The 17,083-nt window shown below is 45.3% G+C and overlaps 1 protein-coding gene across 4 annotated transcripts in view; it reads right to left on the bottom strand.

Moving 5' to 3' along the window:
• Positions 1–6,346: 6,346 nt before the first annotated feature.
• Dcun1d4 (defective in cullin neddylation 1 domain containing 4) overlaps positions 6,347–17,083 on the bottom strand; it is a 68,390-nt gene continuing 57,653 nt past the window's right edge. For 2 of the 4 annotated variants that reach the window (XM_029545191.1, XM_029545193.1), the window contains exons 9-11: positions 8,966–9,070; positions 6,971–7,073; positions 6,347–6,704 (exon numbers count right to left, since the gene is read on the bottom strand). In XM_029545191.1, the coding sequence (XP_029401051.1) occupies positions 6,649–6,704; positions 6,971–7,073; positions 8,966–9,070 (264 nt within the window). In that variant the 3' untranslated portion in view covers positions 6,347–6,648. The remainder of the gene's footprint in view (positions 6,705–6,970; positions 7,074–8,965; positions 9,071–17,083) is intronic. The other 2 variants (XM_029545192.1, XM_021210716.2) reach the window with 2 other exon arrangements.

Below are 17,083 nucleotides of genomic sequence, written 5' to 3'. Positions count from 1 at the left end.
TTCTCTCTCAGGATATGACACAAAAGAACCACCACAGGCCAAGGGACACAAATGAATCACTGAGAGAAAGACAACTGTGCAGTGTGGCCTGGGAAGCCACGCCCACTCTTCCGGGATGCAGGTCACACTGGTAATAGGGACAACTACAGCTTTCTCTGCATATTTGTTCTCATTTCTGGAGAACACAAAAGTTTGTAATTTTAGAACTTCAAACTAGGACAATCCCAAAATGTCACTGTTGCAACATTATTAAGGGAGAAAACACCCAGGGCCTGTTGATCTGTCACACAGCCCAGACTCACCCCAGAGTGCCTTCAAAGGAATGTCTTTGAGTGTGAACGTTCCTTTGGGAGATGGGACGTCACTTTTACGCACTCTTTACAATGTTCCTATTATTTTGTTCCTGTTTCCTAGTTTCTAACTCTCTCTGAGGCCGGCAGAGTGTGACTTCTGCAAATGCACTTCTTTTCAAGTGACTGATGAAATGCCAGAGATGGATTCAAACCAGGGAAAAATTAAACTCTTCTGCCAAAAGTCCGATGTGGGCCTGTGTTGAGTGGTCCTCTGCCTCACAAGCTTAGGACGGGGCCGGAAAGCCCGAGGTGTCACCTCCGCAGGAGTCATGTGGTTTTGCTAGCTGAGAGAACTACAAAGACAAGTGACCTCTGGTAGAACCAGAAACAATTTCTGGAATCATCTATGTAGAAGTTACTCTTCACATAACAATTTGGAGTTTTCGAGACTGAGCCTGGTGGGGTGTGTACTTCTCAGCACCCAAGAGGCTGAGGCAGGACTGCCATGAGCTTTAGGTTACTCTGGGCTACAGTTTGAGAACCTGACTGTGAAAGTTAAAAACAAATACAGAAAGAAACAAAACAAAAAAAACGGCTGGAGAGGTGGCTCAGTGGTTGAGAGCACTGGCTGCTCTTGCAGAGGACTCGGATTTCACACTGGAATTCCCAGCACCCACGCAGTGGCTCACACCCACCTGAAATTCCAGTTAATAGTTCAGCATGGAGCCGGGCGTGGTGGCCCACACCTTTAATCCCAGCACTCGGGAGGTAGGGACAGGCGGATTTCTAAGTTCAAGGCCAGCCTGGTCTACAAAGTGAGTTCCAGGACAGCCAAGGAGATACAGAGAAACCCTGTCTCGAAAAAACAACAAAATAAGAGCAGTTCAGTATGAACACACACACACACACACACACACACACACACACACACACACACACAAACTACACTACACCATCTCTAAAAAAGTGCACCTTGCCATTGTTAGGCACAAACAGATCATGCCACAGTGCCAAGTTCCCTCATTTCAGTAGCCCTGGGTTTGACCCAAGAGTCATCTTTTTTCAAAAATATTTTATTAACATACTATTTTCTGTCAGCGTTTGTGCACGACATGCATGCTTGGCCTGGGGCCTGAGGAGGCTAGAACACATCAAATCCCTTAGAACTGGAGTTACAGGTGGGTGTGAGCCACTGCGTGGGTGCTGGGAATTCCAGTCTGAAATCCAGTCCTCTGCAAGAGCAGCCAGTGCTCTCAGCCACTGAGCCACCTCTCCAGCCATGGCCTAAAGCTCATGGCAGTCCTGCCTCAGCCTCTCATGTGCTGAGAAGTACACAACCCACCGTGCTCAGTCTTGAAAACTCTAGCGCAGTGGTTCTCAACCTTCCCAAGGCTTCGACTTTTTAATACAGTTCCTTATGTTGTGGTGACCCCCTAACCATAAGATTTTTGCTATTTCATAACTAATTTTAGTTGTTAATAATTTTGGAAGTAGAAGTTTACTAAAGGGATCACGACCCACAGGTTGAGAACCACTGCTCTAAAATGAAGCTCATGTGTGGTGCTGTAACCAAGGCCTTGTGCAAGTTCCCTACCACTAAGTTCTGTCTGCAGTCCCAATTTTCCCCCACGTCTCACTCCAAGATCCCTTTGCTATCTCATGATTTCAAAGGGTATAAAAGCTCCTTGAGTCACTGTCTTGAAACTTTCTTCTCTGTATGTCGGACTAGGCCTTGGTGACTTATTTCCCATTTATCTTGGTCCAATTACACTGCCGGAAAATATATGTGTATCATGACTCTTCATGTGGATAAACCCAGTTCAAGACTCTACTACTAGGTAACATACTCTATACGGAGGCTGCAGGACATACCCAGGCTCATAGTCTATAGGAAACCAGGACCACCCCTGATCCTTCTTCCCATTAACTTGCAGTTAAATACAATATTTAAGTACAAGTACGTCTATTTGTCATCTTCTTTCCTGGGTATCTGGAAAAATACTTTCTTGGTTTGGTCCTTAGCTTTTGGGCCAAATGCCAGTCACCAATTTGAAGAGTATGTATTTGGACTTCTTAGTCATCTTGCCATTCTCTCCCCCCCAAAGCTTATGAGACTCCAGAAACTATCACTTCCTGGTGTGGTGGTAGGAATATCCTTGGTCCAGGGATTGGCATTATGAGCAGGTGTGGCCTTGCTGGAGAAAGTGTGTCACTATGGGTGTTGGCCTCTTAGCAGCCCGGAAGACAAGTCTCCTGTTTGCCTTTGGAACAAGATGTAGAACTCTCAGCTCCTCCTGTGCCATACCTACCTGGACGCTGCATGTTCCTGCCTTAATGTTAATGGATCAAAACTCTGAACCTGTAAGCCAACCCCAGTTAAATGTTGTCCTTTATATAGAGAGTTGCCATGGTCATGGTGTCTCTTCATAGCAATGGAAACCCTAAGACACTGGCCTTTCTCATTTTTATATTCATATCTTCCCAGATTAATTTACATGTTGACAGTGCTTTGCCAGACTAGAAACTATGACTTCTTTCCCCATACACTTTCTAGTCTTCCAGGATGAGTCAAAGGCCCTGTCCTCAGCTCACACTCTAGTATGGGACACAGCAGAAAGCAGGCCAGTACGCACAGCTTCCTGCACAGTACCCGTGGGGTAGTAAAATGGTCACTGCTGCCTAGCTCTGGGCTTATAATCACTTAGCATTAGCATTCAATGTTTAGATAAACACAATAGAGAGGATGGTAACAAAACATTCTGCCATCACAACTTGATGAGTGCCTAAATTGTCATTGTCAAGACTTTTAAGATGCTCTACATGGAAGCATTCTTACAAAATTCTTATCCTTGTTTGGGAAATAAAATATCTATTATTGATACAACTAGAGAGATTATAATTCTGTGTATCAAGTAACATTACCATTGCTAAAATTCTTGAGTGTGATCACTGCACAGTATCAGCACGAACAGATTCTATCTTACTCCAAAAGGTCAGTGTGCTGTGTCATAATGTAATTCAGTGTCAAACGAGTCAGAAAATGAAGTATTATCTGTGTGTCCGTCTTCCTCCCCCGACCCCCCCCCAAGGAAATGCCCTAAGGTGTGTCTATGTAACAGGAATATACATATTCATTGTATTACTCTTGCATATTCCCCCTGAACCTGTAAGATTTTTTTTAATAGAACAGGCTGAGAGAAAGGCAAAGGATGAAACATTTAAAAAAACTTAAAAAGTACTTTAAAAATGGTTTTGGCAGAGAAACCAAGAGTACAAAGACCCCACAAATCAGTTCTGAAACCAAACACAAATATCTGTTTATTTATGGGCTATCATTTTACATCAATTTCATTGAAACCTAAACCAGTTTGCTGTGCTCGTTAAGTGGCATAACAGTATTTAGTTAAGCTGGGAGTCACAGGACTTGCACACTTTTATGAATGTAATGCAAATACTGACGACACAAGGCATTCACAGTTATAGGCTGGCTGCTATTCATGTCACAGCAATGCCCAATAGAAATTATTTTATGAAAAAAAGCAACCCACATTTTGGTCTCATTTACAGATACCCAACATTTCAGTTGGTCAATGAATTCTATACAATTTTATACAACTATGAAAGGATAAAGGATAAGGCTTACAGAGGTATTTTAGCAGTTGTAAAAATAAAAACCAAGGGCACAAACTAAACTCTTAAAGCTTTCTGTATAAACTTCAAATGTGTGGTTAGGATGGAGACAGAGGCAACAGAAATCTGTTAAACCAGAATCTAGAGGTTTGTCTAATCAGTTATAAAGACTGAACTCCAGAGTTCATGCTTCAATCGGGGTGTGCCGAAGGCTACCACGGCTATCCAGCACATCCTGTTAGATAACTTCTACCTAGTGCAGTGTAAACGGCTGCAAGTTGCATTCCCCAAGAAGAGGATGCTACTGCACCCCGAAACACAAGTGAAGGGAGTAAGGGTTGGCTGGAGCTCAGGTACTGGAGAACCGAAGGCGCCCTGGCTTCTTCCAATGCTAGCCATAAGTGCTCTTGGTGATCATTCAACTTGCATAACTTGGTGATTCTTCAAGAAAAGGGTTTTTTTTTTTAACTTGGTCTGATTCCCCTTAATAATAGGTCTGTAAAATCGAGAAATCCAAAGGCAAGCCACAGTCACAGTGGTTTGTTTCTCGAGGCAGTTCAGAGATTATCTGGCGTTGTAAATGTTGGCCATCCCCCCTCGGATGCCGACTTCCATCCTAGTCATCATGGTGGTTTTTACTTGAGTCTCTATTATCAAGATGTTCAGTGTAGACAAAATGGGATTTCTCACGCTGGTGACTACCCTTTACTCGCAGGTGCACTGCGCTTAGTGTTTCAAACACTCTCTAGATTCTCACACAGCATCTATGAGCCTTCTTTGCATCGAGACAATCAATAGCTGACCTACCTCAACCACAGTCACCCTGAGAGAATGATTCTTTAACCGTGGGACCACCTGAAAAGGGGATCCTTCTCTGCAGAGCTGTGCCTGTCCTTAGCAGTCCCCACCGGCACACACCTGGATGCACTGGAATGCCTTTCACAGAACAGTCTCAACAGCTGTGGTTTTTCCAAGAAGTTGACGTTGTGTTCAGATACTAATTCATAGGTGAGACCACAGACAAAGGATGGTTATGCTAAAGCAATACTGGGTTGTTGGTCTTTTTAAACTTCTGATTTATTTCACAGCAAACCAAACCTCATTATTTGGTAGAAAAAGGCAAGTATTTGCATTCCACCACATCATGATTTTGCATACGCACGCACACGATATATACATACAACATTTCTGTCTTTGGTGGTTCAATCAGGGAAAGAAATATATGAAAATAGCAACACTCTGAAAAGGGACTGTGAAACAGCGGTCAGGGTGGCACTGTCTGCGTGTTCTGCTCATTTAATGCCATTTAGTCCCACCATCTTATAGCCATCACCTGCCTGGGCAGGCACGGATCCCACTATACCATTTACCCAGCAAACCAGCCATTGGCTCTTTCCTGGGTTAAATCTTAGATGTGTTTTCACAGACTTCAGGGACCGAGTGAGTCATAGCACCACATAGTTGGGAAACCTGTTAACTGTGTACTTCTGCACGAGGGGCAAGGCAGGCAGGCAAGCAAGCAAATCTTAAACCTAAGACATAAGGTACAAACTCACAACGGCCGCTCTGGTTTCTCATCCACATAATGGCTACCACCCTTCTGTACCTGTGACTCGGGAACGACAAGTGGCCCCTCTGAGAAAGGTCCCAGGGTGAAGAGGGTTAGCTGGATGCTGGTGGTTTCAGTCCACTGCCTGCGATGGACACGTGGCCAGGAGAAGCCCAGCAAGGGAGAAACGAAGATAGGAAACAAACAGCTCTCATTTGTGGTTTAAAAACAAAAACCAACAACTTCAAAGCCCCAGGGTGTTACGGACACCATGAAAGAGTAACTAAAGCCTCAAGCCATAGTTCAAAGTGCTTTGCAGTCAAGCCACCAGCAAACCAGGAGGTCATGAGGGTGGTGGCAAAGGACGGGTTACTTACAGCGGCACAGAGAGCTTCAGCAGACCAAGCACTGCTAGAGGACACAAAGCGGGGAAACAGTCAGAGGTTTATGGAAACATAAGCTTTGATTTAAAATAAGGAGCAATTTAAGGACAAGGAGGAGGAGGAGGAAGAGGAAGGAAAAAACCATAAACCTGTACTTTTTGTTTTAGAAATGCTTTGTAGCATGTCAGATGTCTGTGCACTCAAATAAATAACTTTTGTCACTTTAAAATACCAAAGTTGTAAAGGAAACCAAGTCATATTTGGCTTATGCCACAGTAAGTAATGGCTCCTACTTCTTCTAGAAGTTGGCCTCTTAAGCAATGAGGTTAGTTCTGGCAATACTTACTTGCTTATGGGGACAGTTATAATGTTTTCTGAAATGCTATATTTGAGACCAAATAAAGTATAACTGGTTCATTTGAAAAAAAAGGGGGGACCAAAAATATGCCACAAAATTATTTTTACAATACATTTTTGCAGAAATAATCTCTAGGTGAAGCTTTTCATTTTATACACATATACAAAATTTAAACAGCAATATACACATAATCACAGTGAGGACGTTGGCAAATTCACCAATCTGTAGTGTGAAAACGAACTGCAGAGCAGCCTCCAAGAGAACAATGCTACATCAAGCAGGGCGGCCCATTCAATAGCAAACACCGAGACACGCCTGCCTGCTAGAGGCCGGCAGTGTAAGAAAAGCAGCATGCGCTTCCATACAGACAGCAGTTTATGGCTAATGGGTGACATAACCGTGGGAACAGTGACTCTCGCTGCCAGGCATAAGGTCCTAGGACATCTGCTTGTCTTTATACCATTCCACAAATTCGTCCAACAAAACGGGCCCTGGAGAGACAAATAAACCACGTGAGGCCCAGAGAGGCTGTGGAGGCTCAGCACGAGGCCAACACCTATGGGGCCTAGCTGGAAGGAAGAGAAGGAAAACGGGAAATGGAGAGGGAGGCGAGGAGGGAGGTGGAGGGAGAGGTGAGGGGCAGAAGGAAAGTCATGGGCTTGGAGGCTGTTCCTGGGGAGAAGTGAACAATGAACCGAGTTGGGGAGGAAGGAGAGATCACTCAGCACCCAGTACTCACTCAGCACTCAGTACTCACATGCTCCGTCTTCATCGTAGTTGCTGAGGTCGAGACTAATCGTTCTGCTGAACTCCAGAACATTGCACCACTGGTCTTTGTTTATCACTTTGTATTTTGATTGCTGATGGGGGGAGGGGAGAGAGAAGGTTAATGACACAAACATGGGGGATGGTTTCAGTTTCTGTATGAGCCAACCTAAGAAAGCTCATGCAGGGTTAGCTCAACTGAAGCACCAATCTAGGAAGATCCAGGGGCAAGCAATTTAAAATGGCAATGTTTCCAATGCACTATCACTGTAAGGTGGCAATGTTTCCAATGCACTATCACTGTAAGGTTGCATCTAAGCCAGTGGCAGCACCAGCTGTGCAGCAGTGCTGCAAGGGTTAAATGACAGGACTACCCGCTTTACAGACAGTGCTTCATCCAGTACTTGGCACACAGCAAATGCTAACCAGGCAGCCACTTGCTGAGGACTACGGAAATGCTGCCAGTGGCCCAGAGCTGAGAACTCTTGCTATGACTCTCAGGAAAAACTGGAGACACATGAAGTGGTTGCTCCGTCACCCTTAGACAATGAATCTGCTACAGGGAGATGAATACAATATCCTACAGATTTAAAAGCAAAATCCAGAACTAACATTTTAAAAGTCCTTACAGCAATAAATAAATAAATAAACAAATAAATAAACATCAAAACCAGTTAAAAAATAGATATGCAAGAGTCAAGCCAACGGTTTTGAGGATGCAGGCACAAGCCAGGCTGGGATGGAAGAGTTGCTACGCCCCTTCTCACAGAAAATCTACAAACTTACATGAGAGCAAAGCACAGACTTTAACTTCTGAAGCATAAAAGCTTCAGAAGTTTCAAAACAGTCAGTTAAGTTCCTGGGACTAGGGACTGTCAAATTTACTCACAGCCCCATCTTTTAGCCAAAGGACCCTTCACCTGGCGGCTCAAATCCTGCTACACTCCCCGAGTACAAGAACCTACTTCCAATCCAGTTCCGATAGTGACGGCTTATGTCATGGAGCTGTTAAGAGGCTAGAACTGAGCACAGGCAGAGCAGACCATCCTGCCATCAAATACTTGTATTAATTAATAAGCAGCTTATATTAGCTTTTTACGGAGTTCCAGTTAACCTTACAAGTAGTTTCTAGTAACAAGAATAACATCAGTTTTTTGGACCACTACATAAACCAAGTAGTAAGAAAGAAAGATTATTTCAAGTGGGAATTGAATTGGGCAAGGCACAGGATTCTCTCAAAATCCTACACCAATCCTTGAAAAGCAAGGCCCATGTTTCAGTAGGAGGTGGGCAAAGCAGATGCCATACTCGGGCAGTCAAAGCAACTCACTTCTCTGCTTCATTCAAGCTCTGCAAAAGGACATTTCAACAAACCCACTGCTATTTATTGGTGGCTCCAAATTTTGACCACTGTGAAAGCAAACAGCAACAATGTAGCGAAAGGCTGGTTATAGCAACAATGTAGCGAAAGGCTGGTTATAGCAACAATGTAGCGAAAGGCTGGTTGTTTCTGACACTAGGCTAAGCACATTTAAACTGCAGAGAAAACTGCTGGTGTGCCTAATCCAGTGCTCACGGCTATCCAAGTGCTCTGCCAGGCACTGGGACATGAGTAGTTACAAATAGACTAGAAACTAGTTTTGGTGAGAGGCAGATGGCTGGTGTTTACTGTTGGCATAAGACAGGACATTCATCTGAAAGTAACCCTGAGTTCTGTTGCTACAAAGACCTGGGAGTCCAGCGCCAGTGGGATCTCCATGGGGTCGGGAGGACAGAGGGAGTGCTGTGGCTGTTCAGACACACAATTTGACAGGAACACACAGACACACTCCAAAACATGCAGCCGCTGACAGACAGCAATCAGGGAACCACAATTCCAATGAGCAAAAAGCTACGGCAAATAAAAATCACATTAACATGGTTAGATGAAGTATGTGTTAGTTCTAAGCAAGCAAACATAACATTTCATAAAGTAGTAACTTGGTACCTCTAAGAATTGGTGAAAAACTGGAAAAAGGGGCCAGATTTTTCCTAATAACAGTCCCAACATGCACTTGGCAGTGTTTATGTCTAGGCTGCGTTGGTCCTTTTCCTGTTTAACAAACAAAAACAAAAGTAAGCCAGATGCTTCTAAGTCACACACTCCAATAAACCAAACATGTAGTTCACTTCAGCAAGAGGTTGGTAAACACACAGCTCAGTTATTATGCGTCATAGAACCCTGAAGGGACTAAGAACGCAAGACACAATGGGAAACCTAACAGTTGAGTGTCACATATACATTTATTTTGAGAAAAACTGATGCCAAGAGAATAACTTTATCCTAATGCCTATCTATCATGCAGTAGTATATACAATCATTTCCTGGGCAAATAAAAATCACGGCCTGCTTGTTTTACATTATGATAATTACCAGAGTTACAACTGCTGACCGGACCCCGCCCCCCCGCAGTGGACTCAGCAGATTCAAGTGGTCTGCTTTTGAGTACTTTGAATTGGTTTCCTCAGAGACTCATTTTCCAACACCTTTATTTTGTGTGGTAAATATTTTTCTTCTACCTACATACACTGGAACTAAATTCAGCTCCTAGGAAGGTTTGGAGCCCTGGAGCTTCTCCCCAGTCAGAAGACGGGTTCACCAGCTGCCTTAGGGAGGCAGGGTCTCTGTGTCTCCCGCTGCCTTACCTGGCGTGTCTTACACCTGACTCCTAGAACATGGGAAACTGGGAAACAGAATGCATGTGGCATGCAGAGTAGGCTTAGTCCACTTTTAACTGTAATTAAGAGTCTACTTCTCATTTCACTCTCATTTCCACTTTAGAACTTAAGCAGGCAGTTCCTACGGGGGAAACTATTCTCAAACACAGGAGGCCGGCTCATACATCTACAGCTTAATCCTTCCTTCGTGTGGTCCACCAGCTAGAGTGAAATCTGCAGAAGGACTTTTCTACAAGGGGCGAGGTGCTTGGCTCTCCCCCTGGAGTAGAAGGTCAAGTGTCCACCACAAAAGGAGCCATGCTGCAGCCACTGCTGGGCACTCACGCCTCCTGACAAGATCCGGTCGGTCCACAGTGAGGTTCTACTCGTGCGATGGATCCTCAGAGGACTTAAAGTGGTACAGCAATGAGGCTCACTCAACACAATAGCAATGGAAAAGAAGGCACAGCAACTTTCCATTTAAGAAAGACATAGAAGATGGCTTCTGGTCATAGTCGCTAAGTGAAATAGTTGTTCATAACAGGCCGGGTCACATGGCGCAGTGACAGCCTTCCCTGTTAAAGGCCACACCACTGAAGGCTGGGGAGGGAGACCGTTTCTGTGCTAGCCCTGACCCAAGCAGATGATCCCATCGAGTCTTGGCAGCGTTAACTCTGCTAGGGAAGACACCAGAAGAGACCTGGCTGGGGTATTATCTTTCTGCCTTTGTGATACACTGGTGAGATGAATATAAAACATCACTTAAGTTGGAATGTGGGTATGGCAGACAGCAACAGCGTACCATGTCACGAAGCAAGCCACGAGAAAAATAGTAAGTTGCTGAGAAACGCACATGGGACCACAAGATCTTGCCAAAGTCCACTTAACACAAGTGTGTTTGGCACTGACTGACCACACAGCACCCTAAAAAGCTTCCTTTTGCTGAGTTTGTAAGCACTGGTTAGCCCCTGCACCTCTTATCTCCTGCCATCATAGGATCTGCGTCACTCTTGACATGTACTACAGTGACAAAAATAAAAAGGGGACAAAAGACCTGGACAGACTCTGCAACACAGCAACCGTCTGACAAACGGACGTCAGGCACGGCTCTGCTGCACGTGTGTGGCAGCCATGCCAGAACATGGAGGGAAGTAAGGCGTGAGACTCACACGAGGACAGCTGCACAGCACGCGCTCACTCCTGCCCTGCAGGGTGCAGCCAGCCGCTCCCAATCACTACCACCATCTTCTGCCTAGCGAATAAGAGAGAGGCATTATGGACGCACGTGCCACCTGAACAGGAAGGAGCATCTCACTGACAGCCAGCAGTGCACATGGTGGCCCTGTGGCCCAATGCCATGACCAGAGTGCTAAACATCAAAGAGTCCTGGGAATGCCATGGTGGAGAGGACCCACAGCAAGTGCCTTCTCATGCACTCAAGACACTCCCGGGTCCCCCAATAGCAATGACTTCTGTGAGGGAGCTCCTGATTCAACTGACTGCAAGGATGCCACCAGGCAGCCAAAGGCATAATGGTCTTTATTTACATAGTTATTTAAAATCACTTTTCAAACTCAAGGTACACGGCACAGACATCCGAGAGCTCTTTGCGAGATACTACAGTAGTACAGTAACCACGGGTCTGTAGCTGCTGGACACGGGAAGGACGGGCAGATGGGCAGGAAGGGATAGAAGCTCAAGTTTGCTGAGATGGCCACCAAGAGGCCTAACACGGGCTGAAGGACAAGGAAACACAACTCCTCTGTCTCCCCACCCACCTCGGATTCAAGCACTTTGTAAACTTTAACTTGCTAAAACAATAGAGTCCCTCTGTGTCATTTTCACGTAACAGAACCCTGGCAGGTCTGGACACTCCCCTACATTCTGACAGATCCCGTCTTCCTCGGAGAATAAGAGCAGCAGTTGTATAGCATCAGGCTTGCCAGTGCAGCTCTCAGCCTCGGGACCTCGGTGAGACACCGAGATGGAACACTGTCTGGAGTATACCCCAGAGGCCTAATACTCACAACTAAGGGAGAGAAATATCCAGAGTGTAGTAAAGCCAGAGTTTTTAAGAGCCTTTGATTGTGTCAGAACATCCTAGAGTAGACCTTGTAAGGAGTGAGAAATATTTTTTTCTCAAGGGACACTAAGGACTCACCAAACACTAAAGTAAAGAATCTTAAATATGTAAAAGTAACTCTAGTGAGGCTGAGGACTGGTGCGTGCGTGTGTGTGTGTGTGTGTGTGTGAAAGAGAGAGAGAGAGAGAGAGAGAGAGATGTGTATGTGTGAGAGAGAAAGAGTATGTGTGTTTAAGAGAGTGGGGGGCAGCTGTTAAGAGTCTGTGTCTTGGGGGTTATGCAGAAAATGAAAGTAGACAAATAAATACATTGGTCAGTGAGAATTTGGTGGAGACTGGAGAGCAAAATCCTCTTGTTCATATCAGATTCCACTGAAGATGGCAGGAAGAGTTCTGTTGAGCACAGGACCCAGCATGGGGCGCAGGTAGCACCCACAATCACTTGCAGAGTGCTGTCCTTGGAAGGAGAAGGTAGCGCTGTCTGTGTGAGTTCTCTAATTCCTGAGTCACTTCCTCAGAGGGGCCGAGCAGCAGGAAAGTAAGTGACAGCTTCGCTACTGTGGAACAGGGAGCGGGTCATCAAGGCCTTGGCTAACTGGATCTGATAACAGCTAACTTGTCTCGGGATCTTTTCTCAAATGTCTGTCTTCTGCTTCCATAAACATCCTCTATTCAAATGCCATTTCAAGGAGAGAGAGAGAAAAAAAAAAATCAGGCCGCCACACTCACATCATTCATTCTTCTGGTTCTCTCCCTCAGCCTCCTGCCCTCATCCTGAAGGCCTCTTCTCTTTACATACTCCAGCTCTGCCTCACCCCCTCCCTCCCAAGTGTCACCTCAGTTCATCTCCCTTCCCCAGAAGCTCCTCTTGACTCCTGAGCTCCAACCCCACAGTCTTCTCACTTGAGGCCATGGCTGTTCTGCATCAGGGCAGGAGAACACTGAGGAGGAAGGCCGGCCACGGTAGACCAGGGACAGTGTCCACAGTGTAAACACAGCTTCTGGTCTCCCCTGGCCTTTACCCCTGCCGCCAACAGAAGGCCCGCCACATGCAGCCACCACCTTTTCAAAAGGCCAATCTCTCTAACTCTCACTACAAGAGTCACCCCACTAGGGAGAGTGTGAGAGTCAGATACACCCAGACCGACTGCTCACCCCACTAGGGAGAGTGTGAGAGTCAGATACACCCAGACCGACTGCTCACATCACAGGGGATGTAAGAGTCAGATACACCTAGACCGACTGCTCACATCACAGGGAGAATCCCTCCACTTAGCTCTTCACCTCATGCTCCCTACTCAACACCAAGTTGTTTTCCCTAGGTCCTTTTCACATAAGGGACCAATGCCAGTTGTGGTGGCGCTTGCAGTACAGCTCTTCAGGAGGCTGAGGCAGGAGGACCAGTTCAAGTTTGCCAGGAGCCATCTAGGAAAGGCTAAGGCTAGACCTTCCTGGAGGTGGCCCACCTCTTTGCAAGGCTTCAAATGGGTGAGCTCCGAGAGGCAAGGTCCCAAAAGACTTCATCTCAGGATGCTTCTTGCAGCTAAGTCTTTCCTGCCATTATTAAGTTAATACAATAATCCCTGGGCATTACCTACCCTATTGGTCAAATTTCCTGCAGAGCAACATAAAGATGAACTTTCATGAATTAATGCTACTTAGATGAATTAATGATTTTATACAGTTCCTGATTTGATTCAAATAATCTTAGGAAGAAAGTTTTAAGAGATCATTTTAGTTGTTTTGCTAGAAAGATGTAATAAAGTTAGAATGTGCCCACTCCTTATAATTGTAAGTAAAGGCTGTAATAAAGAATGCAATGAGCTTTCGTAATTACACTAAAAGGAGAAATAGGCTTGGTACAAATTTATGATCAAGGGAAAACATTCATTCTAGGTTAAGGCCAAGGATGAAGCCACAGGTGTACACTATGATAAAGCAAGGCCATATGAAACTATTGCTTTGAACTTATGGAATGAAACTCTGCTTTAAACTTACTATCAACATTCGTCTATAACTCCCATTTTGTGTAACATTTTATCTATGAGGTAATTTTTTAAGAACTTTTGTCTATAAAAAGGCCAGAGAAAAGAAATAAAAAGAATGGGGTTGGTGTGAGGAGCTCTGCTCCATCCATCCATTCAAATGTATATGTCTGTTTGCTTATATGTTCATGTGTAGGTATATGTGTATCTATGGAAGCATGCATGAACACTTGTGGAATAGATTCAGACAGGTGGCTGGGCCAGACCAAACTGTATGTATATGAATGTGTATGTGTCTGTGCATAGACATCTGTGTAAAGGATTTTAATTCTTTTCCTTCCTCTCTGGTCCACAAAGAGTTAACCAGCCCAGTCAGTGAAAGGCTACCAGAGGCTAAAGAGAAGAGAGCACTATTAATAAACCCTTTAACCAACTCCCCACCCCTTTCCAGGTTAAGTAACAGGTGTTAAGTCACCTCAAGCCGTCAGCTTTTGGACTCAGAATAGCAAAGAGTCAAGAAGAGTAAATATTATTAATAATACGCAAACTGTTACTTTTGCAAAATCAAGTTTTACACGCGCGCGCTCATGGGCACACACACACACACACACACACACACACACACACACACACACACACACCGCTCCACCAATGCTCTACTTCCTCAGTTGCCTCACAGAGAACTTGTGCTTTGTCAGGCTCCCCAGGCTCCCGGGATAACCTGGAGTCTGGGATCAGTCTGCAAGTGCGGCCAGATGTTATCTCTATAAAGACTCCAGGGAACTGGGGGAAACACTGTCACCTGGGAGGACTCTTCATGGTACCAGTTATATAAGAAACACATGCAGAAAACAGAGAGAGAATTTGAAGTACATAAGAGAAATCTTGCACACTTTGTCTTTTATTCCCTAGTTCCCCTTATAAGACCCCAGAGGACACAGGCAAAATCGAGACAGGGAAGGCAGCATGGCTCTGCGGAAAGGCATGGCAGAGCAACGGCCTTCAACTGCCCTCCTGTCCCACACCATATCAACACCAAGGACTGATGAGGCTGCACCAGGTGACTTCTGAAGGGTCACAACTCTACAACATAAAAAAAAAAAAAAAAAAAAAAAACAACCTACAGAGCAGTGAGAACCAGAGGAAACCAATACGAAAGTTTAGTGTGCCCCTGTACATAGGTGTGAGCACATGTGACTAATACAAAACCCTTGTGGGGCTCAGAATCCTTAGAATTGGAGTCACGGGCAGTTGTGAGCCACCATGTGGGTGCTGGGAACCAAACCCAGGTCCTGAGTAAGAACAAGTGCTTCTAACCACTGAGCCATCTCATCAGTACCATATGCTACCAGTTTTAAAGATTAGAAAAATGATAATTCTCCTGGACTACAATTTCAGTGAAGAGATGTCACAGGGCCATTTTACCATTTTCTGATATTCTATTATGGCAGTGGTTCTCAGTCTTCCTAATACTACAACCTTTTAATACAGTTCTTCATGTTGTGGTTATGACCCCCAACCATAAACTTATTTCACTTCTACTTCATAACTGTAATTTTGCTACTGTTAGGAATCACAATGTAATATCCATGGTCTTAGATGACCCCTAGAAAAAGACTATTCGACCCCTTCAAGTGGGTTTCGACCCACGGACTGAGGAGCTATAGTATAGTCTCTTGTTGGTATATTAAAGTATCACTCAGAATATTTAAGTATTATACACTTGTTATTTTGCAACATTTGAGTTATTATTAACAGTCAAGCAGTTCAACTTCATTGAAACGACAATTAAAAAGGTCTGTTGTGCTAATTATAACGTATAACTTCTAGGAGCCATTTTCCTTAGGAGGTGCACAGATGGCAGAGGAAAGAGACTAGGATCTGTTTTCACCTGGAAACAACGCTAGCTGTCTTCTGAAAGCGGAAGCAGATAGGAAGCGCCTGCTCTCCCACCCTGACAAGACTGTCATTTCCAGAAGTGGTTTCTGGGCTCCGGCAAACCAAAGGGGAAACTCAAGCACAGCCTGAAGGTTTTCCTGAGTCACAGAAAACACTGTAGGCCAAAGAGGAACAAGGAGCCAAGAGTCACAGAACAAAGCCTCCAGAGTTGCCTCTAGTCGTTGGCCACGCACATCAGAGTCTACAGAAGGATCTACTGGAGTGGCTAAGCAGAAACTGCGTTGACAGAGGGCTGAAGGTGGTTTGTGTTTCCACGGCCACGCTGGGCACCGAGACAGCTCTGCCTAACATACAGGTCCCTGCCACAATGAAGACTGGCCTGGATCACCTTCAGAGCACACAACTGATTACAAGTAGGAGAGGCAACCCAGCCATCCACAGCCCAGAACTCTCATCACTCTCCAAGGACTAGGGCAGCAACTAAACCCCGCAGCAAGGGCCAGAATCAGGAGGAACTTGCCCAACACAGCATACAATGAAAGGCACAGTTGGCAAGCATCTCTAATAAACATACCCTAGATGTTTAAGTAGGTACAAGGACACTGTCCTGAGGAGGAAAACAGAGGCATTAAAAAAAGAACTGGGGCTTCTGAGATGAAATAGTATCTGCAATGAGAGATGTTATCAAGAGATTAGAAAATGTTAATGATTAATAATGGAGGATACAACAATAAAATTCTAAAACGAGGAGAATGTGCTATCAGTGGCCTATGGGACAGTATCAAGAAATATAGCAACATTTTATAGTTGAAGAAAGAGACACCTAATGCCTAAAAGATTTCCCAGTGAACCCACAGATTCAAGAAGCCCAGCGAAACCCCATCAGAGTAATAACCAGGAGAACTGTGCTGAAAGCATATGGTCTGCTTGCTGGACAGCAGAGAAAAGAGAAAAACTATCTCAGTAACCAGGCACGAGGCTCAGAGAATAAAGATGGGAACGGCATTGGATGCCACACTGTTGGAGACAACAGAGTCATCACTGAGAGGGTGAAATGCCAGCTTCCTAGCCTTCACCCAGAGAAGCATCTAGTAACGATGAAGGCAAAGCCGAGATCCTAGTGAGCAGCAGGAGGAGGAGGAGGAGGAGGAGGAGGAATAACAGGAGGAGGAGGAGGAGCAGCAGCAGCAGCAGCAGCAGCAGGAGGAGGAGGAGGAGGAGGAGGAGGAGGAGCAGTAGCAACAGGAGGAGGAGGAGGAAGAGCAGCAGCAGCAGGAGGAGGAAGAGGAGGAGGAGCAGTAGCAACAGGAGGAGGAGGAGCAGCAGCAGGAGGAGGAGGAGCAGCAGCAGCAACAGGAGGAGGAGGAGCAGCAGCAGCAACAGGAGGAGGAGGAGCAGCAACAGGAGGATGAGGAGGAGGAGGAGGAGGAAGAGCAGCAGGA

The sequence above is a fragment of the Mus pahari genome, chromosome 13 (genome assembly GCF_900095145.1).
Source record: "Mus pahari chromosome 13, PAHARI_EIJ_v1.1, whole genome shotgun sequence".
Classification (NCBI taxonomy): Eukaryota; Metazoa; Chordata; class Mammalia; order Rodentia; family Muridae; genus Mus; species Mus pahari.
The sequence above is the reverse complement of the archived record's forward strand: the minus strand, read 5'-3'. Positions and strand labels throughout refer to the sequence as shown.